The sequence below is a fragment of the Geotrypetes seraphini genome, chromosome 1 (assembly GCF_902459505.1).
Source record: "Geotrypetes seraphini chromosome 1, aGeoSer1.1, whole genome shotgun sequence".
NCBI lineage: Eukaryota > Metazoa > Chordata > Amphibia > Gymnophiona > Dermophiidae > Geotrypetes > Geotrypetes seraphini.
In genome coordinates, this window is record NC_047084.1 from 236,668,555 (window position 1) to 236,696,284 (window position 27,730).

The 27,730-nt window shown below is 42.6% G+C and overlaps 1 protein-coding gene across 4 annotated transcripts in view; it reads right to left on the reverse strand.

Moving 5' to 3' along the window:
* Positions 1-27,730, reverse strand: part of TBC1D19 (TBC1 domain family member 19) — a 318,950-nt gene that overhangs the window by 198,258 nt on the left and 92,962 nt on the right. For all 4 annotated transcript variants that reach the window (XM_033947994.1, XM_033948011.1, XM_033947985.1 and 1 more), the window contains one exon: positions 3,339-3,385. In XM_033947994.1, the coding sequence (XP_033803885.1) occupies positions 3,339-3,385 (47 nt within the window). The remainder of the gene's footprint in view (positions 1-3,338; positions 3,386-27,730) is intronic.

The window sequence follows — 27,730 nt, forward strand, 5'->3', positions numbered from 1 at the left end:
CCTCCCATAACAGGCCTCCACCACACCCATCTTGTGCTCTGGATGCACAGAGCCTGGGACACCTTGTTAGATGTCCAGAAAGGTAGTTTTGATTATCGGCACGTGAACGTCTATGTTTTTTTATTATAAGCATAATAGTTTTGAGGGCTTCGTTAATTTATATACTTAAATAAGTATAGTATACTTTGTTACATATTTTGGTTATATAATCAAAATATATAACAAATTCTATAAGAGGAAATTCTATAAGAGGCGACAATTAGTAAATTGGCTTTAATTATAAGCTTTAACAAGCTCATAATTGAAAAAAATAAAAATTAATTAGGAGATAGGCACCTATCCTCAGAAACAATTCTACAAAAGATAGGTGCCTAACACCAAAGTAGGCATGTTTAGGGGTGGAGAAAGCTTAGGCACCTAAAATGTAGGCCTTTAAAACCCTAGCCAACTGTATATTACAGGTGCCTACCTTTTTAAAGCACCAATTACAGAATCCAGCCCCAAGTATTCCCACTAATGAGGGCTTGTAAAGAGTTTTTATTTTCTTCCCCCCCCCTCCATAATGATTCTTGTTTTATCATTATGATATAAATTCTTGGTCTCAAAAAGACCCTGGTCTACTATGGCCTTTACTTCAACCTCACTATAGGGATGCCTTATCCTTCAAAGATACTATGTTCTGAACCATGCGTTTTAAGTGACTGTCAGCCCTTCTCCAGTTTCTAGTTTAAAAGCTGCTCTCTCTCTCTCTCTCTCTCATTTTTAAATCTTGATATCAGCAGCCTAGGTCCACTCTGGTTAAGGTAGAGACCATCCTTCCAGAATAGGCTTCTCCTACCTCAGATGTTGCCCAGTTGTTAACAAATCTAAAACCCTCTTCCCTGGACCATCATCTCATCTACTCATTGAGACTCTGGAGCTCTGCCTGTCTCTTGGGTCCTGCGCATGGAATGTGAAGTTCTGAAAATGCTACCTTAAAGGTTCTAGATTTCAACTCTCTAAGTAAGAGCCTAAGTTGGTTTCCTTAACCTGCCTCCTATATTTTTCTGTGTCATTGGTATCCACATGTACCAAGACAGCCAGCTCCTCCCCAGCACTGTCTAGGTTCAAACAATTTTTATTGATGCAAACACAGTAAATACAACATCAGCGCATCCCAAAGGTGCACAGTACAAATAATAATGCATCATATACAATATTAGAACAAGCATATACAATAAAAGAGTAACATCAACCAAACTCCCTTCCCTTCCTTCTCTACATAGGGCAAGTGAGATTAATGAAGGTGGAAAAGTACTCCAAAGCCCTGTACTCTTATGAACCCCAAAAATGGCACATCACCCCTTCTCCCACCTGAGCCACTTATCCTATCTTTGACTAATTGCCAGAAACTTCAATACGCCCCATTTCCCCTCCTCAAACCTCCCCCTCTCCCCCCCCAATGATACTCTCCACCCCACCAGTACTCACCATTACTCTCCCAACCCAACTAACTAACAAATTAGGACACCCATCTTAAAACCCCACTGCGACCCTTAGGATGTAAGACTTGCAGATAAGGCTCCCATATATTCAAAAACAACATCTTTCGTTTCCTAGACCCTCCGGCATTTCGCGCCTCCCAAATAACCAACTGATGCAATTGGTTCCGCCAATGCCAATATGCCGGAGGGTCCAGAACCGTCCAGCACCGAAGAATACATTTCCTGGCCAGTAAACTCACCTTCCTACACAAAGCTCGATGCCTCCTAGGTAAATGGCCAAAAGCCTCTGGCAAATCCAAGACAAAGTGGTCCGGGGTACTGCGTAAGAATCTCCCAATTAATCCTGACATATAAGAGATTATAAGCCTCCAAAAGCGCTGAATAATGGGACAGCGCCCTCCGAGAACTATGCAGTAATGCAAACACATCATAGGGAGCAAAAAACTCACGTTCCATCAGAAGAGGGTATAATTGCTAGTCATATTCACCCAATCTCCCAAATGACGAAGCAGACACGCATAATTATAAATCTGCACATCCGGTAATCCTAATCCTCCCCTATGCCAATTCCCCAACAACTGAGACACCTTCAATTTAGGATTCTTAGCCGCCCAACAAAAACGAGTAACCCCTTTATAAAGAATGCGTAAATCTTTCTTTAGCAAGCACAACGGCAGAGTCTGCAAAACATACAGCCATTTGGGAAAAATGAACATCTTAACCAAACAAATGCGCCCCATCAGAGAAAAGGGCAATGCCCTCCATGTCTCCAGCAAGAGCTCCGTCTGTTGCTGAAGCTTATCCATATTAAGACAATACAAACGGGGAACCTGCATAGTCATCAAAGCCCCCAAATACACAAACTGCCCAAGCGCCCATGTCAACGGAAATCCATTCCCCCATAGGGCCTGAACTGCCGCAGAGGATGCTAATGTCTCCGATTTATCCACACTTAAGCGAAACCCTGCATATTCATCATATTCTTTTTCAAATCCAGTAAGGCTGTCAAAGAAGGCAAAGGACTAAAATATCATCCGCAAAGGCTGATAACTTAAAAGAGGTAGCTCCGATGTCAAACCCAGCACTGTCTCAAATCTTATCAAGCTGACTCATGAAGTCTGCCACCTTAACACCAAACTGACAAATGACCAAGCAATCCTTACATCCACTGGTTACCCTGCTCTCTATAAGTCCGATTGAATCTCCAAGTAAAACAGTTGTCCTAACCCTTTCCTCCTGGACTATAATACTGTATTAATAAAAAACACAAAAGAAACAAAGTCCACTGCAGATAAATCTATCAAGAAGACAAAACAGAAGGCTGATGGAAACCCAAGGCAAATCAGCAATGTGCTACTGTAGATTTTATTAACAAAGAAATGGTACACTTGATTCTCTTGCTTTGGCATGAATCATTTTTGGCTTGAAGGCCTGTCTCAGGAGTCAACTAATCTTGCGTCCAAGGTTCAACACTTCACAGGTATCAATAAAGAGCCGTAGCTCCACAAACATGCTACAAACAGATATTTGAGGATATTAAACTCCAAGTGATGCATCAAGAATTTGTAAAATGTTAGATTTCAAACTGTGGAATGCTATTAAGCACATTAAAATGATATTCAGCTTTAAAAAAAAAAAATCCTAAAAATTTGATTTTATAAAAAGATTTTCAGCTACTTAATTGTGAAATAATAGGAACATGAGTCTAATGGACTAATAATATAGTGACCTAAATACACAATGAATGGGAAATATAATTTAATTTATATCATTTTAACTTGCCTCAATCTAATTTGGTGAAGTGATAAATCAAACTCTATAAAAATAGATAAAGATCAATAATAACCATAATACCTCAAGGAAGTCCTTAGGTGCATAAACAGGTCTAAAGTGGCTGAGATCTGAAAAAGAAAATGTTGATGTCAATAGAAAATGTATTTTGCTTACAAAATTAAACATACAGGATTTAAACAGTTAACACAATTTTCTTATACATTGGAACCTTGGTTTACGAGCATAATTTGTTCCAGAAGTATGCTCGTATATCAAAGCAAGTTTCCCCATAGGAAGTAAGGGAAACTTACTTTGATTCGTTCCACCTCCTCCTCCCCCACCCCAAGGCTACCGGCGCTGCTCCATCCCCTCCTCCTTGAGGCCACCGACGCTGCTCCATAACCCCCCCCCCCACGATCCGGCATCCCCCCTGCGAACCGGCATCCTCCCCCCCCCGCTCGCATCGCCGCCCCCTCCCCCGCGATCCTACATCCCAACCCCCCGAGCACCGCAACGACATCGCTTACCCTGATTGGGCACTGGCACCAGCACCAATGCACAGATTCAGAATCTCGGAAAGAGCGAGACCAGAAGGCTTTGAGCATGCGCAAATGCTCAAAGCCCAGTCCAGCCCAGCACAGGGAAGAGGAAGGATCTCCGTCGCACCGCCCAGCCCAGAAGAGGAAGGATCTGCGGGCACCTCCTGTGCACTGGTGCTGGTGTCGGTGCCCAATCGGGGTAAGCAATGTCGTTGCAGTGCTCGGGGGGGAATGAAGGATCGCGGGGGGGGGGGATGACGCGAGCGGGAGGGGGGATGCCAGATTGCTGGGGGGGATGGCGCTCGTAAACCGAGTCAAACTCGGTTTCCGAGGCACCGATTTTGCTAATGTTTTGCTCGTCTTGCAAAACACTTGCAAACCGGTGCACTCGTAAATCGAGGTTTGACTGTACATGTTTCTATGAGAAGGATCTTTAAGGGAGAGGAGGAGATAGTAGATGGTGTTAATAGGCAGACTAGATAGACCATATAGTCTTTATCTGCCTTCATTTTTCTGTTTCCCCCAAGCATAGTGTCACGTGATCCCAAACAGCCCGGTTTTAAAAGTGCGCATTTTGTAACATCAGACTATTTTACAATTTAACACTTAATTTGAGACTTGTTTGACTGAAATTGGACTCCACTCTCAATCATGGTAGCCTTCATATAGTAGCTGTCCATTTGGCATTTTTGACTGCAGAAGTGATCTGACTGCAAAGACCTCCACTACTAGGCTTCACCGGAACTATTTTGGATTATGGTTCTGGCAAAGGTAGGAGTGACTAGGTATCACTCCTGCCCAGAACACCATGACTGCAGAAACCTCCGCATGACTCCAGAAACCGCTGAAGTGATGTGACTGCAGAAACTTCCACTACTAGGCTTCACCGGCACTATTTTAGATTATGGTCCAGGACACCAGGAACTACAATACCTTAAGCCCAGAGAAGCTGGTGGGGAGCCTTCAAGATGGTACAAGAGGAGTTGTGGGGGTTACATGCCTTTGAAGGGGGTTTCCTGATGGGACAGGGACACTTCTGAATTGGCGTCACCACAAAGAGGAGAGGATTGAGTAAGACTGTTTGTAAGGTCAATTTGAGGGGGTTGTGCCCTTTTGGGAGGGGTTTTCTAGAGGGCCAGTCGGCTTGGCAGCTCAATGTTCCTGGGACAATGGACTAATGCTGCTTTCAAGGTGGCTCACAGGCAGCATTATTCATTTGCTAAGGGAGTCGCAACCTGCAGTACCAAGATACAACAGGTTGGTGACTCCCATGGTAAATGAAAGGAGAGTAAAAGTTTGCTTTTCATTGCATCTTGAAAACTTCCCCCGCCCCTACAAATAGCATTTAAAATAAGATGCTTATAATATTAAGTAATTTAAAAGTAGTGATTTCAAAATATTAGCAAATAAAACACCAGATTATAGTGTGTCATGAAATAAAAGGTTTAGTTGTTATTGCACAATTTATAAAGTCCCAAGATGGTTTATTAAACATCAATTAAGATAGAATGTATTCTGTACCCCAATTCTCATTAATAAAGCAATACTCCTATTACCATCAACCTGTTACAGGTAAGCTTTAATATTAATATTTGCACCAATAATCTTTCAAACTAATAGTGTTATTTAACGAAATAAATAAAACTAACAACTTTTCTTGTTACAGGTTCTATTTTCAAACTACACCAGCCGAGTTTTCTTTCTTTTTTTCAAAGAAGACAGCCCCTGCTAGAGGATACGCAGTAACTACAGCATTAGGTAGACCCAGAGAAGAACTCCCCCTCTCCCAGAGCTGACCAGGGACTAGCTGGGGGCCCATGTCAGACAAAGATTCATCCTGACCAGTTTCCAGTGAAGGTATGTACATTATTTATTGGTGCTAACATCTTTTACATCCCCCCCCAATCACCACCCCCTCCCGTACCCCTGCCCTCCCCCCAACACAAATCCACTTCTCCTTCTGCTCCCCAGATCCCCTTCCCCTCAGCACACACTAACCCCAACCCCCTCCCCCAAACTCCCAATGAAGACAGCACCGGGAAACCCCCATAATAGGGTTCCGTAAGTAGGATTCTCATGTCCGGGGTACCACAGGAAATCCATGGGCTAAGTCCGATCCCCGCTCAGAAGGGAACACTGTGAGGGCGGGGCTTGTGGCATTATATTCAATTGTCGAAGTGACTCAGTGACACCACCTCTTGGCCCTCTGTCTGAGACTCTGTATCTCCCCCCAAGGAAGTCTCACTTTGGGACAATAAGGACATTAAATCTGACCCCTTGTCCTCAGAGTCCCTGTCTGATGGCCCAGACTCTAGAATAACCTGCCTGCACACTGACCCAGTAGACCTCACAGGTTGAGCTCTGCTCTGAGCATATGCCTGTCAGATGAGATTAATAAGCTCCATGGTAAAAGACCAAGATAGCATCTCCTCTTCTCCCTTAAGACAGTGAAGCTGCCTTCTCTTGGGCTGTGAGGAAATTCAAGATTGCCACTGCAGCAGTGTTCTGGTGTCAAAAAATAGCTCACAAATGTCTCAAGGCTCACCAAAAAAATTAAAAAAATAGGATTTTAGGGAAGGGGGAACTAAGGACCTAACAAACTACTTTGTTAGACCTCCCCTCTCTGCAACTTTCTTCATAGGCTATCACAGCCTGTACTCACAGACAACGTGCCGAGGAAATAGTGTTACAGCCTATGTAGCTTGAACTGGAAAGGATCATTGCATCAAATCGCTGGTCAGCTCCTGCACTGAGTTCTTCGAGCTGCCAGTTGGACTTTAGTCTGACTGATTCTCTACTCCCACAGACCATACTGCACGATGAAGGCGGGAGGGGGGTGGGGGGGGGAGGGGGAGGTAAAACCTCATCTGGCACCCTGAGTGCCACAAAGGAATGCTACTGATACCTAACAGCCTGCGTTCAAGCTCCTGACCAAGTCAAGGAAGCGAGCAAGTGGTGAGGGCATGGAACCCTGAGTTTTATAAATCTTCAGCAGGCTGGCTGAACAGGTACCTAAGGGATATACACCTGTCAGCTTCAGATCTAAAAGTCTGTTCTTCTCTGAACTGACAGAGAAGTCCCTTCTAACCAGGATTTCTGTGGCACTGCAAAAATCCGCAAAAAACAAAATAAAAAAACTGAGCAGATCATAAAGACACCTTCATGCTCGCTTGCAAAAGGAAGAACTGAGAGGTGCAGCACAGCCCAAGGAGGAGGAGGAGTTGAAAAGCTGTGATTGACATCTTCTGCAAAAGTGCATGCAAGTACGCATGGATAACCCTATGGTTCAGCATACCATTCCTATTACACTGGAATGGATTTGTAATGGCATGGTACCATACCATTTAATCCATTACAAAAACAATTAACTCCTCAAGGATAGAGGAGGAGGAGCTTAACCAAGATGGCAGCCTGAAGGCGTTCAGCTGAATGCGCTCGAGTCACTTACCTATGGTGAAACGGAAATCTAAGACCCAGGTTTATCCAACGGAACCCAGGGTGCAACAATTGTTTGGCCCGATGGATGCGTTCATCGAATGCGGTCCCCACAGAGAGCCGGATGAAAAATACTCGGCACAGGGTGGGGGCATATCGGAGAGCCCTGACACCTCTTTCGAGTTAACCAGTCTTTTGCCGGAAGAGCAGGCCACGTCGGCGCAGCCATTCCCTTGGCTCGTGTTGCAGGACACAGGGAGCAAGGGGCGTCTAGCAACTGCCTCCGAGAGCTGCAAGGATGAGGAGGAAGAACAAGTAGTCCGGAGAGTGTCAGCTGCTTCACTGAGACCTGGAAATGGGAGGGAACTTGCAAAAATCACCACAGAATAAATTACAAGAAGGTACTGTGAACCTCAAGGAATTGAGATTTAACTATATGGTAGCCCCCCTTCAGAAGCCTGTGGTAGATTTAAATTCTATATAGGAAGCTATTTTCATTTTGCAGTTGTCCCTGTGAACTCAAATGCAAACACTTTCTTCTCATTGCTCATGGATTCTATCTGAGACACTTACATTGCAAAAAAAAGGTGGGCAAATTAGAAAAAAAATCTGTTGAAAAAGAAAAGAAGTTGGATATTTTAGGAGCACAAAATAAGATCCTTGTAAAAGAAAATGGTAATATCAACTTTAAGCTGGAAGTTCTGGAAAATATAAAACGAAGACAGAATTTAAGATTGATTAATTTTCCTAAAATAATTACTATTTCAGCAAGAGATATGTTTAAATGATATCTCTTGGAGATTTTTAAAATCCTACAGAGCTCATTTCCCCCTATTTCAAAAATTTATTACATTTCCTTGGGAAAGAAATAATCTACAGAAGAACTCCAGGAACCAACTATAGATGTTTTGGACTTAACGAATTTTTTAGAGAAGTCAGATTCAGAACAAATTACTTTTGCCACATTGTTTGTTCAGTTTGCTCTAGATTCAGATAGAGAGTGGTTGTTGGAAGTTGTTTTATAAATATAAAGATGTTTCTGAATCAAAAAATAAGAATGTATCCAGGAAACAATTTTTGCTTTTGAGACCCCAGGTTTTAAAAATGGTTGCAACTTTTGTATTAAGATTCCCATGTAAATGCTTTGTTAATTTTAAGGGAGCTAGATATATTTTCTTTAAGTCTGCACAATTGATGAGATTTATATTAGAAAAAGAGGTGAGATCTGCAAGTACCCTTGTAAATATTCAGGAATAAATTTCTAAGTTAGTAGGTTGGGTTCAATTCAGGTTTCCATCTTTTTTCCTAATAAATGTTTGGGTAAATTATCTTTGATTTTGTTGAAACCCCTTCTTCAGTGATTATGGACTAATTAACAGTCGAAATAATGTTATTTTATTTTTCCTAGAATTATTTCCAATATAAATTGATTTGTGGTGGAAACTGTTTATTTCTAATATGATTGTATTATTATAAAAAATGTAAATTCAGTAAAGAATAAATATTTAAAAAAAACAACAATTAACTTAGGGGTGGAGTTAAATTAGGCATAGCTAGGCATCCTCAATGTAGGAGTCTAGCAGCACCTAACCTAAGCACCTCTTATAGAATAAGGCCCTTAATGTTTGCCTAAGTGTATGGAAAATTAAGGTATATGTGATCAATATTGAGAACAACTTTGGTAAAAGAGCTCGCCAAATAGCTATTAATAATAGAAGAAAGAAATTAGTGAGGAGTTTGAGCGGTTCTCTAAGGTAAAACCCTGTGTGTGTGCGCACACACACACACACATACACCCCAGCCTGGACACACTTTGAAAGTGTAACAAAAAGTTTTATTGGTGACATGTCTTGAGCCTAGGGTTACCAGATGTCCAGGAAAACCCGGACATGTCCTCTTTTAGAGGACATGTCCTGGCGCCAATGTTCCCTCTAATTTTTCATAGGCTGTGTGCGCAAAAAATTTCATCTGTGCGCATTTTAAAGAAAAACTAAATTTGTGTGCGCTATAAAAATGATTGCCAGAGGGCCCGGAGTTCAGTTATGGGCATTTATGGGCAGGTCTTGGAGTTTAGTCTGAATTAACGAAAACACAATGTAATTTTAGTTATACTTTATATTAGTTACACTTTATGTAACATAAAGTCTCATTTCAAAATCATTTTAGGCAAAAATTAATTTTTTTGTATGCACTATTTTAATTTATGTGCGCGGGTTCGGCAAGTTGTGTGCGCGCGCACGAGTGCACAGCTTAAAGGGAATAGTGCCTGGCGCCCAGACGAACTTTCCAAAACCCGCAGTTTATCCGGGTTTTGGACAGCCCCGCTGCATCTGGAGGGCCTCTGATAATGCGCGGATGACATTACACACATCCACATATGCTCAGAGGCCCTACAGACCTGGCAGGAAAGAAGAGACAAGGCTGTATGGCGGTGGGGGCGGGGTTGGAACAGGGCAAGGCCACGCAGACAGGATTTTTTAGTTTCAGATATAGTAATCATAGAAACATAGAAACATAGAAAGATGATGGCAGAAAAGGGCTATAGCCCATCAAGTCTACCCACTCTACCGACCCACCCCATTAAGTCTGAGTGCTAATGTCCTAGTTCCTTATCTCGATCCTCGTAAGGATCCCACGTGGATGTCCCATTTATTCTTAAAGTCAAGCACGCTGGTGGCCTTGATCACCTGCACTGGAAGCTTGTTCCAGTGATCTACTACTCTTTCTGTGAAAAAATACTTCCTGGTGTCACCATTAAATTTCCCTCCTCTGAGTTTGAGCGGGTGTCCCCTTGTGACCGAGGGTCCTTTGAGAAAGCAGATGTCGTCTTCCCCTTCGACACATACTGTGATGTATTTAAATGTCTCAATCATGTCCCCCCTTTCCCTGCATTCCTCTAGAGTGTAGAGCTGCAATTTGTTTAGTCTTTCTTCATACGAGAGACCCTTGAGCCCAGAGATCATCCTAGTGGCCATCCGCTGAACCGACTCAACTCTAAGCACATCTTTACGGTAATGTGGCCTCCAGAATTGCACACAGTATTCCAGATGAGGTCTCACCATGGTTCTGTACAGTGGCATTATGACTTCAGGTTTGCGACTGACGAAGCTTCTATTGATACATCCCATCATTTGCCTTGCCTTGGATGAGGCCTTCTCTACTTATTTGGCAGCCTTCATGTCTGCACTGATGATTACTCCCAAGTCTCGTTCTTCTGAAGTCGTAGCTAGTGTTTCTCCATTTAAGGTGTAAGTTTTGCATGGATTACCGGCTGCCGAGATGCATGACCTTACATTTCTTAGCGTTGAAGCCCAGCTGCCATGTCGAGGACCAGTTTTCCAACGTAAGCAGATCCTGCGTCATACTATCCTGCAGATTGCTTTCACTTACTATATTACATAGTTTGGCATCATCGGCGAATAGTGTTACTACACAGGCTCAGATAAAGAAGCAAAGTCTCTTGGTTTTAAATATTGCAGATTCCCCAGTGCTAGCTCTGGCCTGAGGTTGCCATGCCCCAAATACAAGGTTCAACAGTCTTTTAGTTAATTATCTAGGTCTAACCCCAGCCAGTCTTTAAGCAAATAGGTAGTTGGATGATCTCAGACAAACATGTCCAGTAATTGGAGTCAAAGCCTGTGGTTAGAATCTTTCTTCTTTTCTCCCCAGGTCTCTCCCCTCTGGCCCTGTCTCTTATCTATCTTGGCAGCTGCTTCCTTGACACCTCCCTTCCTGTCCTTCCCCATTCCATTGAGAAGCCACATCTCTTAAGTGGGTCTGACCCTGTGAGGGACTATCCAGCAGGGGGGGGGTAAAGTCCTATAGACTCCCTCACAATTGGTATACTAATTTTTATGTTACCAAAGAGCTTAAGGAAAAATCTGTTGCAGCAGCTTCATAAAACACTTTCAGAGCATACACTAAGTAAATAGAAAAACCAGAGAAAAGCATATCCCATTCTTTTGCAGCCCTTTTCAAAGAATGCAGTTAGGACAAATGAATCAGTTTGTGACAGTGTTTGTAGATGGACTGTAAGTTGACTTCAAATACTGTACTTACTAAAACTGAATGTGTAATTGAGATAACAGACATTAGACAAAGATTACTACTGCAATCTGCAACTGTGTTAGAGAAAGAAAATAATAAATATAATTATATCCCATCAACCTACAGCAAAGATCAAATGACTTTAGAATGTGCACAAATGCTAAACTTACCTTTTGAGATGCTTTTGAGGTAAAACTGGAGCCAAAGAAAGAAAATGAGCACAGACTCACAGCCATAAATGGCACACCACAGGAAAAAAAAACAGCCCAGTTTATTGCTGAAACTTTCAGTCTGGCTACGGGGAGATCAGAGTATTGTTATACTGCATCTCCGATGACCTGCATTGTCTCCTGGTAAATCTATCACTCAGTGCTTTTGAAGAAGATGTGGAATCAGCCTGACTAGGTGTGACACTAGAAAAAAAAAATGGAGACAGAAAATAACCTGGAGAAGGATAACTCAATGAGTGAGTATGCCTTTAATCACTATGAAGTGAAACGAGATATACTACTCTAATTATTTCTGCAGTGCCACTAGACATATGCAGTGCTGTACACATTATATGCAAGTACCTGTCCCCAGTGGGCTCACAACCTTAAGTTTTATACCTGGGGCAATGGAAGTTAGGTGACTTGCCCGAAGTCACATGGAGCTGCAGTGAGATTTGAACCCAGTTTACCAGGATCAAGGTCCACTGCACTAACCATTAGGCTACTCCTTCACTCCTAAATTTTTTTTTTTTTTTACTTTGTTGTAAATTCCATTTCCTGTTTTACTGCCAATCTACAGTTAACTGAAAGAAACTTCATTTAGAACAATAAAATTTTTGGACTGTTCAAAAAGACAGGACTCTAAGAACTCTTGCCATAAAGAAAGAAAAAAATACAGCTTCTGTTTTACTGAAGAGACTGCTTTTGCCACTCTGTTTTGTTATAGTAGCTATCACCTTAGTTTTACAACACACACTCTTTTGTGCTGTTGGAATCCTTCTGACTCTCATTGTTCTTCAGTATTTCATAGTTTAATGTTGTCTACTATGAACTTGTTCTGCTATTCAGCAGCCACATCCATGTGAGGTGGAGGGGCATAATCGAAAGGGATGTCTAAGTCCATTGTTGTCCAACTCTCAAGTCGTCCAAAGTAAAAAAAAAAAACAGCTTAGGACACATTTTCGAAAAATACCTCCAAAATTTTTTTTACTTTCGAAAATCGTCTAATTATACGTCCTGCCGTTCTAATCGTCCAAGTCACTAAAGCGGTGGAAAACTGGAACGCTCTTCCGTAGTCTGTCATAGGGAAAAACACCCTCCAGGGATTCAAGACAAAGTTAGACAAGTTCCTGCTGAACAAGGACATACCCTGATAGGGATAGTCTCAGTCAGGGTTGCAGGAGCCACTTATATGCCAGTACAAAAGGGTTTTGGGGGTATATAGGAGAGTGCACATGTTTCAGTATCAATGCAGTGATTACAGGGGCATATGGGTATGGGTCCTCCTCTCCATGAGTCCCTAACCCACCCCCAAGATGACTTAAGCTGCCTCTGTGCTGGACGACTAGGCTTTCCTATGCCAGGCAACCAGGTGATGATAGTCTGAGCTCCCTTGAGGTTTTTGCTGTAGACTGATAAAAGGACCTCATAGATCCATCTAGAAATTGTGGCCTTAGAAGTGGGAGTGCACCACTTGACAGAATGAGGCAGCAAAAACAAGTGGTCAGAAAGATGAAACTCATGTTACCTCCAGATACAGAAGAAGCATTCCATGCATATCTAACGAGATTCCAGTTGATAGATATTGGCACAATTTCAGTACAATAACAGAATGCCAACTTCTGAAGCTTTGTGATAAATTTGGTCACAAAAAATGTTTACTTGATCCTGTTCCTTCATATATTTTTTTGTAACATTCCTATATGTTATTTCCTAGTTTACAATGTTGATTAATTATATTCTTACCAGTGGGGTTTTTTGCATCAGATATGGGATTAATTATACTTAACCCATTGTTAAAAAATTTTGAATTAGATCCAACTTTAGCTTCCCATTATCGTCCTGTTGCAAACATACCGCTGTTAACAAAGATTTTGGAATGTATTGTTTCAAGGCAACTTTCAGTATATTTGGATGAATTTTCCATACTTCTTCCATTCCAACACAGATTTTGTCCAAACCATAGTACTGAAACTCTTCTTATCTCATTGGTTGCAAAAGTTCAACACTTCCAGGTCTATGGCTGTTGTGCTATTTTGTTGCAATTTGATCTTTTGATGTCGTGGATCACGATATTCTCATACAACTCTTGATTAATATTGGCTTAGATCAGAGTTTTGAATTGGTTCAGCGGCTTCTTGAAACTACGATCGTATCAAGTACACGCTGAGGGTAAATTCTCTCCATCTTGGTCTCCTGTTTGCAGAGTACCTCAGGGAGCCCCACTATCTCCCATATTATTTAATATATATATGATGACATTGAAATATTTGAATTTATCTACCTCAGAATCGATTTTTACGTACACTGATGATATTTTCATCCTACTTGATATTAATCCATCATTGTTGAATTTAACATCAGATATCAATTCTTGTATTTCAAGACTTCAAGATTGGGCTTCCTTTGTGCATTTGAAATTAAATTCCACCAAAACTAGTCAGAGGGAGGAGCTTAACTAAGATGTGCTTCGAGCCGAGTCGGTCCAGCGGATGGCCACTAGAATGGTCTCCGGACTCAAGGGTCTCTCATACGAAGAAAGACTGGGCAAATTGCAGCTCTATACTCTAGAGGAACGCAGGGAAAGGGGTGACATGATTGAGACATTTAAATACGTCACAGGTCGTGTAGAGCTGGAAAACGACATATTCGTTCCCAAGGGACCCTCGGTCACAAGGGGGCACCCGCTTAAACTTAGAGGAGGGAAATTTAGTAGTGACACCAGGAAGTACTTCTTCACAGAAAGGGTGGTGGATCATTGGAACAAACTTCCGGTGCAGGTGATCAAGGCCACCAGCGTGCTCGACTTTAAGAATAAATGGGACTACCACGTGGGATCCCTACGAAGGTCGAGCTAAGGAACTAAGTCATATGCACTCAGACTTAATGGGGTGGGTCAGTAGAGTGGGCAGACTTGATGGGCTGTAGCCCTTTTCTGCCGTCATCTTTCTATGTTTCTATGTTTCTAAGATGGCGTCCTCAAGGAGCTTGTCAGAACGCTATCGAGTCTTTTTTTTTGCCTTACCAATGGTTAAACGGAAATCGAAGACCCGGGTCTTTCCGTCCGATCCCGGGTTACAACTGCATCAAACAGGCCTGATGGACGCTTTTGTTGAGCGAGGGCCTAAAGAAGATCCGGAAGAGAAGACCTCGGCAGTGAGGGAGAGCATGTCGGAGAGCTCTCTAACTTCTTTCGAGGCGGCCAGCCTCTCTCCGGAAGAGTGGAGAACGCCGGTGTGGCCACTCCCCCGACTAGTGCTGCGGAGCATGGGGAGCGAGGGGAGTTCAGCAGCAGCCTCTGAGGGCTGTGAAGAGGAGATCGAAGAGCTAGCAGTGCGGAGGATTTCAGCTGCTTCAATAGCACAACTGCCACCAAGTGTTCCCTTGGAATTGACAGAAGGTACTCAGGGACCCACGTTGGATACTTTGCCATCAGGTACTGTGAAAGTTAAGGATTGGACTTTAAAATTGTAATAGCTCCTTTACAGAAGCTCCCAGTGATAGAATTAAATTCTATTTGGGAAGCTATTTCAACATTACAATTATCTCTGGGATCTCAACTGCAAGTGCTAGCCACAAATTGCTCTGGAATGCTATCGGAGACAGCAGCACTGCAAAATAGAGTGGATAAATTAGAGAATATGACTATAGAACAGGGAAAAAAATTGGAATCATTGGGAGCACAAAACCAGCTCCTGATGAGAGAAAATGACAATATTAACTTTAAATTGGAAATATTAGAAGATATAACAAGAAAACAGAACTTAAGATTGATTAATTTTCCTAAATCATCTACTATCTCAGCTTTGGATATGTTTAAAAGGTATCTTCTGGAGATTCTGAAGGTCCCACAAAATTCTTTTCCGCCTATTACAAAGATTTATTATATTCCCTTGGGAAAGAAGAAAACTTCGGAAGAACAACAGGAACCAGCAATGGACTTAACAAATTTATTAGAGTCATCAGGAATAGAACAATTTACTGTAACTACACTTTTTGTCCAGTTAGCACTTGACTCAGATAGAGACTGGCTTCTAAAAATGTTTTTTAAACATAAAGATGTACTCTTTTTGAATAAAAAAATTAGAATGTATCCAGACGTATCTAGAACAACACAAAAAAAGCGAAAACGGTTTTTGCTTTTGAGACCCCAGGTCTTAAGACTGGGAGCTACTTTTGTATTAAGGTACCCTTGTAAATGTTTGGTTAACTACAATGGAGCTAGGTATATCTTTTTTGATTCATCACAATTATCTAGATTTATTGCTGAGAAAGGTGTGGTAACAGCAAGTACCCCTACAAATAGACAGGAATAAGCTCGTAATAATTTTAGGCCCACTTCAGGATGTCCACCAGATTGCCTAGGGAATTATCTTATTGTTTCTCCGATTTATTTCTAAATCTCCTCCTTCAATTATTGTGGACTAACAAGCAGTTAACATATGTTTAAATTTTCACACCATATCTTTTTTTTCCTACTTATATTCTTATGGAAACTGTTGATTTCATGATGATTTCTGTTATTATAGAAATATATGAAGCTTAATAAAGAATTATTGATATTATAAATTCCACCAAAACCAAACTTTCACGGTTTGGTTCTACTACACATAACCTGCCCCCTTTTATAAAATTAAATTCAGGTGATACCTTGAAGATTCAATTCTCATCTAGAATCCTTGGATTTGTTTTGGATTCCACCCTCTCTTTGACTAACCAAATTAATAACACATCTAAAAAATATTTTTTTAGTTTACGGATGTTAAGGAGGGTTCATCGTTTTTTTCATCAACACCACTTTGCTATATTGGTCCATTCTATTATATTAGCTTATCTGGACTATGCTAATTCTCTTTGCATCAGCTTAAGTAAGTGTAACTTGAAGAGATTACAGCTTGTTCAGAACAAATTGATTTTTGCCAAATTGATTTTTGGTAAAAATAAATACGATCATGTTATTCCATTGTTGCGGAGACTGCATTTGCTCCCGATGTATTTGAGGGCTCAGTTTAAATGTGCCAATGTTATATTTAAGAGTTTATATGGGATTTTTTTCCCCATTATTTTCACTTTCTTTCAACTCTCTTCAACCCCTTTCCACTGGTGGTATACATAAATTCAAATTAATATTCCCTTCTATTAGAGGGATTCAAATTTTAGTTGGTTCTCACATTCTATGGCTTTTACTATAGTGAAAATCTGGAATGATCTCCCTTCAGATATTAGAAGTCTTTCTTCGTTGACATGCTTTAGAAAAACTCTGAAAATGTATTGAGCATGGCGGTACACGCGTACTAAGCAGCCGTAAGCGGCTAGCTTTCGCTCTATGTGTGTAAAAAGTACATGAAAAATGACACATGACGCAAATTTTATTAAATAATTATTTCCGTCTATTAATTGTTATAATGGACCTCAAAAGGTTATTTTTTTTGCGTCATCAGGAGGTCTTTATAGTTGCAAACACTGGCCTTCTGATAAAGATCTCAACTCGATAATTCGTTGCTTCCCAATATATACCTTTTGTCCTGCAGGACATCATTACTTGTCAGCCAATCCATTAACAGAGGCTGTCCTTAGATTTGGACAAAGGAAATCCTTTACATATTTTTCACACTCAAAACAAAGTTTTTAAAGTCATATTTCTGTTTACATTCATTTCTGAATATACATAAACCCATTATTACATATCCAATATTCTTTTTGTCCTTCTCAAAAAGGTATTTCAAGAGAACCTGCATTTGTTAAAAAGTGCTGAGAAGTAGAGAATGACACGGTGGTGGTTTAGCCGCGGGTAACCCGCCAAAATGGGGAATGAAAAATAGCAGCCTCTGCGGGGACGGGAACAAGGCCATTCACCGCCCCGTGGAGCGGTGAATGGTCTTGTCACCGCAGTGAGGCATCAAGGATCGCGCGGTCCCCGCAGCACCCACCCGCCCACCGGCTCGATCGTTTAACCAGCTTCCTCTCTCCACCTCACCTTAGTTTGCCGGCTTTCTTTTTCGGCGACCGGTACGCTTTCAAAGAGCCGCGCATGCGCGGCTGCTCAGTATTCAATCTTCTGCTCTGACCCAACCGTAAACAGGAAATTGCAGCAGAGCAGAAGATTGAACTTTGAGCAGCCGCGCATGCACGGCTCTTTGAAATCGTGCCGGTCGCCGATAAAGAAAGCCGGCAAACTAAGGTGAGGTGGAGAGAGGAAGCTGGTTAAACGATCGAGCCGGCGTGCGGGTGGGGGCTGCGGGGACCACATGTTCCCGGCTCACACAAGGAAGGAGGGAGTGAAAGGGAAAAAGTTTCTCTTCCTTGGAAATAGATTCTGAAGTGACCTCATCAAAGAAGACCAGCACCAAATGTACAAGAAATCCCTTAAACAATGTCAAAAGAGCCCAAAAGAGAAAACTGCTACTGCCGTGAGACTCCAATATTGAAGGAATCAACTTTAAATCACAGTTCAAGAGACAGGAAAAGGTTAAATGCCTCATGGAATCCTCAGCCACAACACAAACCAAATTGTGAATGAAATCAGAGCAGACAGTAAGAATTATAAAATTGATGTCTAATGCTGAGGCATTAGAAATAATGCTTCAGCAATATAATTTTCAGAAGTTCTATTTGCTCATGGTAAGGGAGAAGAGAGACTGCTAGTGATGGTGGGGGGACTGATAGAAGATATGAAAGAAGGGTGGTAGAAAGGAACAGATGGTAAAGGAGGGAGGGAAGGGTGGTGGTGGAAAGGAATAGAACAGACATTGAAAGAGGGTAGAGAGGAACAGACCCTGAAGGGAAATGTAGAAGGCAGAATGGGGAGAAGACGCTGGAAGGGAAGAAGACAGATGCCAGACTATGGGGGAACGGAGGGAAGAAGATGGGTGCTAGACCAATTGTGGGAGGGGGTGAAGGGAGAGGCACAGTAACAGCAAATGGAAGACGCAGAGAGAAGACACACAGTGGATGGAAGGAATTGAATGAGAAGATGTGGAAAGCAGAAACCAGACAACAAAGGTAGAAAAAAATTATATTTATTTATTTATTTTTTGCTTTAGGATAAAGTAGTATATTAGTTGTGTTGATAAAAATTTATAAACAAAGCCCAGCCAGCAGAACATCTCTTTCTCTAGTTCAGCAGCCAGAACTTTGATTTATAAGAAAAGAATAAGCTAAATATTGCAGTACTAAGGCTTATATGGATGCTGCGGGGACGGTGACGGGGTGGTGAATGGGATAGCAGTGGCAGTGACGGGGCGGTGAAAGGGATGGCGGTGACGGTGACGGGGCGGTGAAGGGGATGGTGGTGACGGGGCGGTGCAGAGGATGGTGGGCCGGAGACGGTGCAGTGATGGGGACAGATTTTTTCCCCGTGTCATTCTCTACTGAGAAGTTCTTGTCTCTCCCTGTCAGCATCTGAGAAAGGAGGGGCTGTTCCCCCTTGCTCTGAAAAACTGACAGGTTCAAATTTCACACAGAAGCCTTCCTATACTGGAGACTAGTGCAGCGTCTCAGATTTTACTTAACTATTTCCAAATATTGCCTCCCAGGCTCCCTATAAGTTTCTTTAGGTTGCAAATATATAAAATATGTTTTTTCCAAACCCACTCTCATGTTTAGTATACCTTCACACATCATTCATATATCATTCCTTCATTCATTCGTTCAGGGCCCCTTTCAACCACAGATCCACACCATTCATATTTAATGCAAGAAAGCTTTTCTTCTATGCCCAGTATTGGAATGTAAAATCAAGCTATCCAGCCCAAGCACATCTGGTTTCAATTAGACCCACGAGGCTTAAGGCGGGAAGCTGAACAAAGAACAGAGAGAGAGAGAAAGAAAGAAACAGAAACATGGAGGCAGTTTCATCCCTCTAGAAATGTGTCCTGATTTCCCTTATGGTCTTGCTTCACCGAACAATTTACATACATATGAAATTCCCATTTTCATATGCTACACATCGATTTCCTGGTCTTTTGTTAATTATCCTGACTTTTTCAAAGTTTTAAATGTGTTTTGCATGTATATAAGACCCTCTGATCAAAACTAGACAAGTCTCTGCCACGCCCTGCTAATGCTTCTGCGTAGTATGCGCCAACCCAGGCCTCTTCGGTATCTGTTTAAGAAACTCTTAGCTGATAACTGAAAGATGATTTTCTGTTTAAGAAATTTTTAGTTGATAACTGAATGTTGGCATTAGTTGAATTTTTCCTGCTCTATTACTGTTTTTTAATGTTTCATTGAGTTAACATTTGTTAACCGGTTCGAATCCCTTAGGGATATGATCCATTATAAAAGACTAAGGATTGGATTGGATCTAGGTTTCTCAAAACACAATCGCATGTCTTTTAACCAGTAGGCTGAAAAGCAGGCAAACAGACTTCCAGATGTACATAGAAAGCCCAAATCACCTTCTGCAGGAAGGAAAGAACCGTAAGCAAGGAAATCCATGTCTCTGGGATTCAGACAAACTGTTCACTGCAAGGAACTGCCTGGAGCCTGGAGTCTGGAGTAGTGCTGCTCGATTCACGATTCGAATCGGTTCGTTTTTGTAAAAAATCGGACTCACCAATTCAGCCCGATAAAAAGTTCATTCTTTTTTCACCGCCGGCCGCCGGACTCGTTCCCTTCTAATGTAACTTCCGGAAAACCGAAAGTTACATCAGAAGAAACAAAGGACGTGGGAGCGTCGAGGGGGGAGCGAGCAGACCTCGTGCAGCAGACCTTGGAAGCAAAGGGTATTTTTTTGGCTCTGTCTGTCTCCGCATTTCTCCTCTCTTCCCCGCGATTCCACATCCAGTTGAGTAAGTATCTGAACCGGCAGGGGGGCTGAGAATCAGCAGGGGGGGCTAAGAATCGGCAGGGGGGCTGGGGATGGAAGCTGAAATCGGCAGGGGGGCTGGGGATGGAAGCTGAGAATTGGCAGGGGGGCTGGGGATGGAAGCTGAGAATCAGCAGGGGGGCTGGTGAGTCCTGGGGGCTGGGGATGGAAGCTGAAATCGGCAGGGTGGCTGGGGATGGAAGCTGAGAATCAGCAGGGGGGCTGGTGAGTCTTGGGGGCTGGGGATGGAAGCTGAAATCGGCAGGGAGGGTGGGGATGGAAGCTGAAATCGGCAGGGGGGCTGGTGAGTCTTCAGGGCTGGGGATGGAAGCTGAAATCGGCAGGGGGGCTGGTGAGTCTTGGGGCCTGGGGAAGGAAGCTGAAATCGGCAGGGGGGCTGGTGAGTCTTGGCTGGGGATGGAAGCTGGGAATCGGCAGGGGACTGGTGAGTATTGGGGGCTGGGGATGGAAGCTGGAAATTTTTGATATGATATTGCCTTGGTTAAATAAAATGTTTAAACTTAAAAAGCTGTGTCATTAACAGTGAATTAAATCGAATCGAAAAATCGATTCAACAGCGTGAATCAAATCGAATCGAAATATTTTTCTCTAAACGGGCAGCACTAGTCTGGAGACCTGCCCCGCTGATCGTCTGGAGCGTCAAGTCCAAGAGGGAAGGATAGACTAGACAGCACCAGATTGAGGTCCCAGGAAGGAAACGGCAGAGTAATTGGTGGTCTAAAACAAAAAGCCTCTTTCAGAAATCTGGGCAAAATGCCAAAGACAAAGGACGATCCCAGGCTCGAAAAAGAGAAAGCCCAGCCACTTGGACCTGAAGGGACACCACAGTGAGGCCTTGATCAAGACCAGCTGAGAGAAAGGCCAGCACCATCAAAAGTGGAGCGAAATACAGCTCTGCTTGGTCCTGAGTGCACCAATGCTGGAAAGTCTTTCACACTGTACCGCAAGCAGATAAAGAAATTGACTTCTTAGACATGAGAAGAGCACCAAGAACCATATCAGAAGAGCCCTTTTGGTCTAAAGCTGCATGCTCAAGAGCCATGCCGAAAGAGCAAAGCAACCCGGGTTCTCCAAGCAGACTGGACCCTGCATAAGTAGGTCAGGATGGACGCACAACAAAAGGCCTCGATCTTAGCAGAGATGCATCAGATCCACGTACCATGGCCTGCAAGGCCAGCCTGAAGCCACCAGAATGACACAGCCTGGATAATCCATGATAGGCTGATTCTTTCGGTGTATCATAGGCCATGGAGGAAAGACATACAGGAGGATTCCTGAGGCCATGGATGCACAAGAGCAACGAAACCCTCGCTTCCGAGCTCAGACCTTCAACTGAAGAATCGATCTGCTTTCATGTGGCCATGAGGTGAAGCAGGGCAGACCTTAGTGCCACACAATGGCTCAGAACACTGCCAGGGCCAGCACCCAGTCACCCTGATCCAAGGGCTGTCTGCTGAGAAAGTCGGCCTGAACAATGTCGACTCCCACACATGCGCTGCTGAGAATGCCTGGAGGTAGCATACCGCCCACAGAAAGAGAAGGCAGGCCTGCCAAGCCAGATAGTTGCTCCTGGCACCTTCCTGGCAATTGACATAGGCTACTACCATTGAAATGCAGAGAAGACTCTGAGCGCTTGGCCCTCCATAGTCTTCTGCAAGTGCACTAGAACCAGCCAAATGGCTCTGATCGCCAACCAGGTGTCCAATACCCCTGAATGGGGCATTGAGGGCAGTGGGATCCCCAACCCCGAAAGCTGGCATCTGTTAGCATTACGACCCTGGAAGCAATCTGCAGTGGTACACCCTTGCATAGTGATTGTGGGAGAAGACACTAATCATGCTGGCCCAAGTCTCCAGAGTCCAGGGAAGACTGGTCTGTAATGTATCCCTGCGTGGAGCCCAGCGAGAGAGTAAGACATGTCAGAAAGGATGCATGTGTGCTCTCGCCCAAGGAACCACATCCATCGTAGCAACCAAGGATCCCAGGACCTGAAGATAGTCCCAAAAGAGCTGGAACAGTGAAGAAATCCAGAAACTCAGTATGTCTGCGTGCCCCTCGAAGAAAGATGTGGCCCGCAGGCATGTTAAAGAGAACACCCAGGTACTCCAAAGACTGCATGGGTGAGAGACTGTCCATCCTGTAATTCACAATCCAACCAAGGTCCTCTAGCACCTGGATCACCTGATCTACCATGTGTTGACCCTCGGCCAATGAGGGAGCTCTGATTAGCCAGTCATCCAACAGGATGTATATGCAGACCCATCTATGACCACCATCACCTTGAAGAAGGTAAGAGGGAGCATTTGCTAGTCCAAAGGACAGAGCCAGTAACTGGTAATAGTTGTGCAAAACGTGAAACTGTAAGTATCTGCAGCGGGCTGCAAAGATCAGAATGTGTAAGTATGCCCCCATGAATCCAGAGAGGTGATGAACTCTACCTTGGCCACTGCTGCTATGACAGATCGCACTGTTTCCCTGTGAAAGCGTGGAATTCTGAGATCCTCATGTGCTGCCGCTAAACTACAGACACAAAGATTGGAAAATTGTTTAAGATTTTAGTAAAAATTTCTGTGTCAGCTGGCCTGGATCAAGGGTAGGCAATAGCTATATTTTGCCTTTCTCCTCCAGTGCTGTAGTCACCAGAATTAATATGTTACTTTACTGGAAAGACATGGGGGAAGAGGAATGGATTGTGCCAGTATTTGATGCCATAGTTGAAAAATATCTTTAAAATAATTTCTTTTTGGCAGTTCTGAAATAGAGACCTATGTTTGAGTTTCAGATTGAAAGGGTTCAGCTTGCTCCCAGACCCCACAGCCACAGTAATTATTTATTTAATTTTCCTTTCTATCACAATATTAATTCTTCTCTGAAAATTATAAGAATCATTCATCTTTCTTACTTGTTATGGGTATTGCCAAGAAACATCAGTTGTGCAGATTAACTCTGCACACACTTTGCATCCATGTATTTATGAAAGTCCTGTGATATGTGCTCAGGAATCAGGAAGTTAGGACTGCCAACTGTCTGGCTTTTTATTCTTTCCAACACAACATACTGTAAATTGTCAAGAATATCTGTCTGCAGGCAATATAATTCTGAAAATTTAAGAGAATGGGATCTATAACATGAGGGAAAAACTAGTGAAAAGACAAGTTAAAAAAAGGGCTAAATTGGATTGGGAGCTCCAATATAATATAATCCCCCTCCCCCCAAAAAGACTCAATGTATTTCTATGTAAGAAAGAGTTCCAGCTTCTGCAGCAGAGAATGAAAGGAACAGAATGAAAACTGGCATGCTTGGGGGGTATAAGAAATTTTAAAAATAGGCCAAATCAGTCCCAGGGTTCCAGAGAAATTAGCTTTCCAAAACATGGTCTAATCTACTTCTATAGGAAAAGGATTTCAAATATTAAGTATGTTTATCTGATATACCGCTACTCAAGAAATATCTAAGCAGTTCATAATCCATAAAAGTTCCAGTATATGTAGCATAGAAACAGAGCAAAATGTAGCAATTAGAGAACAGGGCAAAGCAATTTAAAAGATGAAATTTTCTATTCTTCCAAACCTCTAAACCAGTGTCTCGCAAACATTGTGAAGCTGCAGCACACTAAACGTGGTGCCCACAGCTTGAGGCATCCGGAAGTGCAAAGACGTTGACGCGATGACGTCATGTGCATGCACAAAGGCCCTCCAGATGGGGCCCTGAGCCACCAGTGGCAGGGTGCTGGAAGGGAAGAGGTGTGGAGAGGAAAGTCGCTGGCTGACTGCCTACAGGATGTGCCTCTCACTGCAAGAGGCTCATCCTGTAGGCAGTCAGTTGGCACTGGCACCTCTCCTCCTCCTTGACATCTCGCGGCACACCTGGAATCTTGGACGGCACACTGGTGTGCTGCAGAACACAGTTTGTAATACACTGGCTCTAAACTGTATCACCCTCTACAAAATTATCCCACCCCCCTTAACCTACCCCAAAAGCTCAAAATCTACACTCCCACATCTGTCATACTACTCTGCATACTGCCCCTTTTCCAAAAATTGTCACCTGCAACTGTCGGTTGCAAATGCCCTCTACCCAAAAAGTATCCACTGCAACTGCCCTCATACTCCAAAAATATCTCCTGAAAATGCCCCACCACTTACAAAATAAAGGCCACAAGGAGAGGCTCTTTCAAGTGTCTGCTCAATAAAAAAACCAAAAACACCAAAAGAAACAGTAAATTCTGCACAGGAAATGTCCAATAGAAGAAAGCAGAATGAGCCTGGTCTTCAAACCTACTTTAATTGCAACCAATATTTCAGCACAAGCGCAAGAAAGTCAAACAATCATAAAAACATTTGGCAAGTCATGGGCTCAACACATAACGTGTTTCGGCTAAAACGCCTAAATCATTTATTTATTTATTTTAATTTATATCATCCTCCCCAGGGACAGGAGTCCCTAATAATAACAAACCAAATATGAAAGCCAATTTCGTGAGGATAAATTCCTTCTACACACTTATCCATGAAATTGGCTTTCATATTTAGTTTGTTATTATCAGGGATTCCTGATGCAGGCATTTTAGCCAAAACACATAATGTGTCGAGTCCATAACTTGCCAGATGTTTTTATGATTGTTTGACTTTTTTGCGCTTGTGCTGAAATATTGGTTGCAATTAAAGTGGGTTTGAGGACCACGCTCATTCTGCTCTCTTCTATTCGAAGTGTCTGCTCAATTCCATAAAAATGGTAAGATACAACTCCTAGGGGAGGAGGGCAGATGTATGAATATGTATCCTGCTGTCCTCAGAGAACACTTCGTACAAAGTGAGTAATTTTATTTTCTCCAAGGATAAGAAGGGCAACTAATTTACAAATATGGGAATCCCTAATTACCAGGGGAAAAACAAGGTCTATGATAGGCTATGGCCTAGAGGAAATTTTTTATTATTATTATTATTTTATTATTTTGGAACAGCTTAGAACAGAAATAAACAGACCTATGAGGGTGGAGTTGGATTCTAGACCCTGAATTGATTCTGTAGGACTTACTGACTAAAACCACTGTTGTAATGGGAAGTTTATTCTAAACAGTAGTGAGATGTGAATGTGTGGATTAAAAATTAAATTGAAGCTCTGCAAAACTCTTATATGGAGGACGACTCTAAGAGGGTTACTGACAAGCCATGGCTCAAATACTATGAACTGAGACCTGACCTGCTAGAATTAGCCCAGCCTGGGCATAAGTAAAGGAAATGCAGTCTACTAGCCAACTGGACAAGGTGAGCTCAATATTCCGCCGGTGCCCATCAATGTTTTACCTACTGCTACCAGCGTTATCCCAGAAATTCAATGACTACAACGAAAACATTGTTGGCTAAGTGCTTAATTCAGCACTTGACTGGCTGTAGTGAACTGCATATAGATAGAACTGGTTGTTATGTGGTCCTATTTATCTGTTAACCTTGGCAAGAATTTAGGATGTGCATGAAGATATACAACGTTTCATCACAACAGAGTACAAAATGGATCAACTACTAGGGCTTGAAGCTCACTAACTCTGTGAGCTGTAGTGATCGCCACCAAAAATAAAATCTTTGATGTCAAAAACTTCAGGTGGCAAGAATCAAGCAACACAAAAGGAGCTTTCATCAACTGGACGAAAATGACATTAAGATCCCATGACATTACAGGAGGTCTGACAGGGAACTTGAGCAAAAGCAAACTTTATAGAGATGGGCTCACTCTCTACATTATAAGTACCAATCATAGAGTACCTGATTGACAATTGAAGAAAATATTGTGTAAGTGAAGAAAAAGGATCCAGGGCCTTATCCTCATACCAGAAGGCAAACCTCTTCCATTTGAAACTATATGACCTCTTAGTGGAATCCTTCCTGGAAGCAAGCAGGTCTCTGGAGACACAGTAACATAGTAATAAATGATGGCAGATAAAGACCTGAACGGTCCCATCCAGTCTGCCCATTAGTTATACCCATTAAAAATTCATGATTAAATTAACTTAGCTCTTCTTTGATATTTCTGGATCATAGCCTGTAAAGTTCACCTGGTATTGTCCTAGGTTCCAAATGCTGAAGTTGCCATCCAAGCTCTCTCCAGCCTATCCAACCATCCTGTTTGCAGGATATCTACCATAACTCTGGCCAGTAACATCCTCATGTTCCAAGTTAGTGGAGTTCCCATTGATGCCCTAACCAGCCCATCCTAAACCAAATCACCATATATGGGACACAGACCGTGCAAGTCTGTCTAATACCAGCCTTAGCTCTTTAATTTACATCCTTCGTTTTTTAATTAGAGGATCCTCTATGTTTATTCCACGCTTTTTTGAATTCCAGCACTGTTTTCCTCTCCATTATTTCCCTCGGCAGGGCATACCAGGCATCTACCATCCTCTCCGTGAAAAAGAATTTCCTAACATTGCTCCTGAGTCTTCCTCCATGGAATCTCAAAATATGCCCTCTAGTTTTACCATTTTATCTTCTCTGGAAAAGATTTGGTTCTATATTAATATCTTTCAAGTATTTAAACATCTGTATCATATCTCCCCTGTCCCTCCTCTCCTCCAGAGTATACATATTTAGGTCTTCCAGTCTCTTCGCATATTTCTTTTGGTTCAAACCCCTTACCATTTTTGTCACCTTTCTCTGCACCACTTTAAGTCTTTTTATATCCTTCATCAGATACGGCCTCCAAAAAACTGAACACAATAATCCAAATGCAGCCTCACCAATGACCTATACAGGGGCATCAACACCTCACTTCTTCTGCTGGTTATTCCTCTTTCTATACAGCCTAGCATCCTTCTAGCTACATCCACCATCTTATTACACTGTTTAGATGCCTTTAGATCCTCAGATACAATCACCCCAAGGTCCCTCTCTCCATCAGTGCTTATCAGCCTCTCACCTCCCAGCACATATATTGTATTTTTCGCTCTATAAGACGTACCTGACCATAAGACGCACCTACATTTAAAGGAGGAAAACACAAGAAGTAAAATTCTGAACCAAATGGTGTACCCTGTCCCACTGCCCTGCTCTGTACCCTGTCCCCCCTCTGGTGGTCTAGTGGTAGGCTGGCACAGGGCAGGCAGGGACAGGGCACAGTAGCAATCATGGGCCCTGAATCCAGCCACTAGGTGGATTAGAAACCTAAGACTTGGTAAATATCAGTCGAGTCATATCAGCACTCACTTCTGAGTTGAAGGGGCCACTGGAGCCAATCCTCGGTCCTGGCCCTTTAAGGCAACAATAGTAGAATTCAGTGTGTGGCTTGTCTTCAACCAGGCTGTTGCTTTACCACTTCAGGGAAGAGGTAGGTGGATGGGGGAAAATCGAGGAGCTAGAAAGGTGGGAAAGGGACACTAATAGAAAAGGGAGCCACAACAAAAGGGATGTACTACTG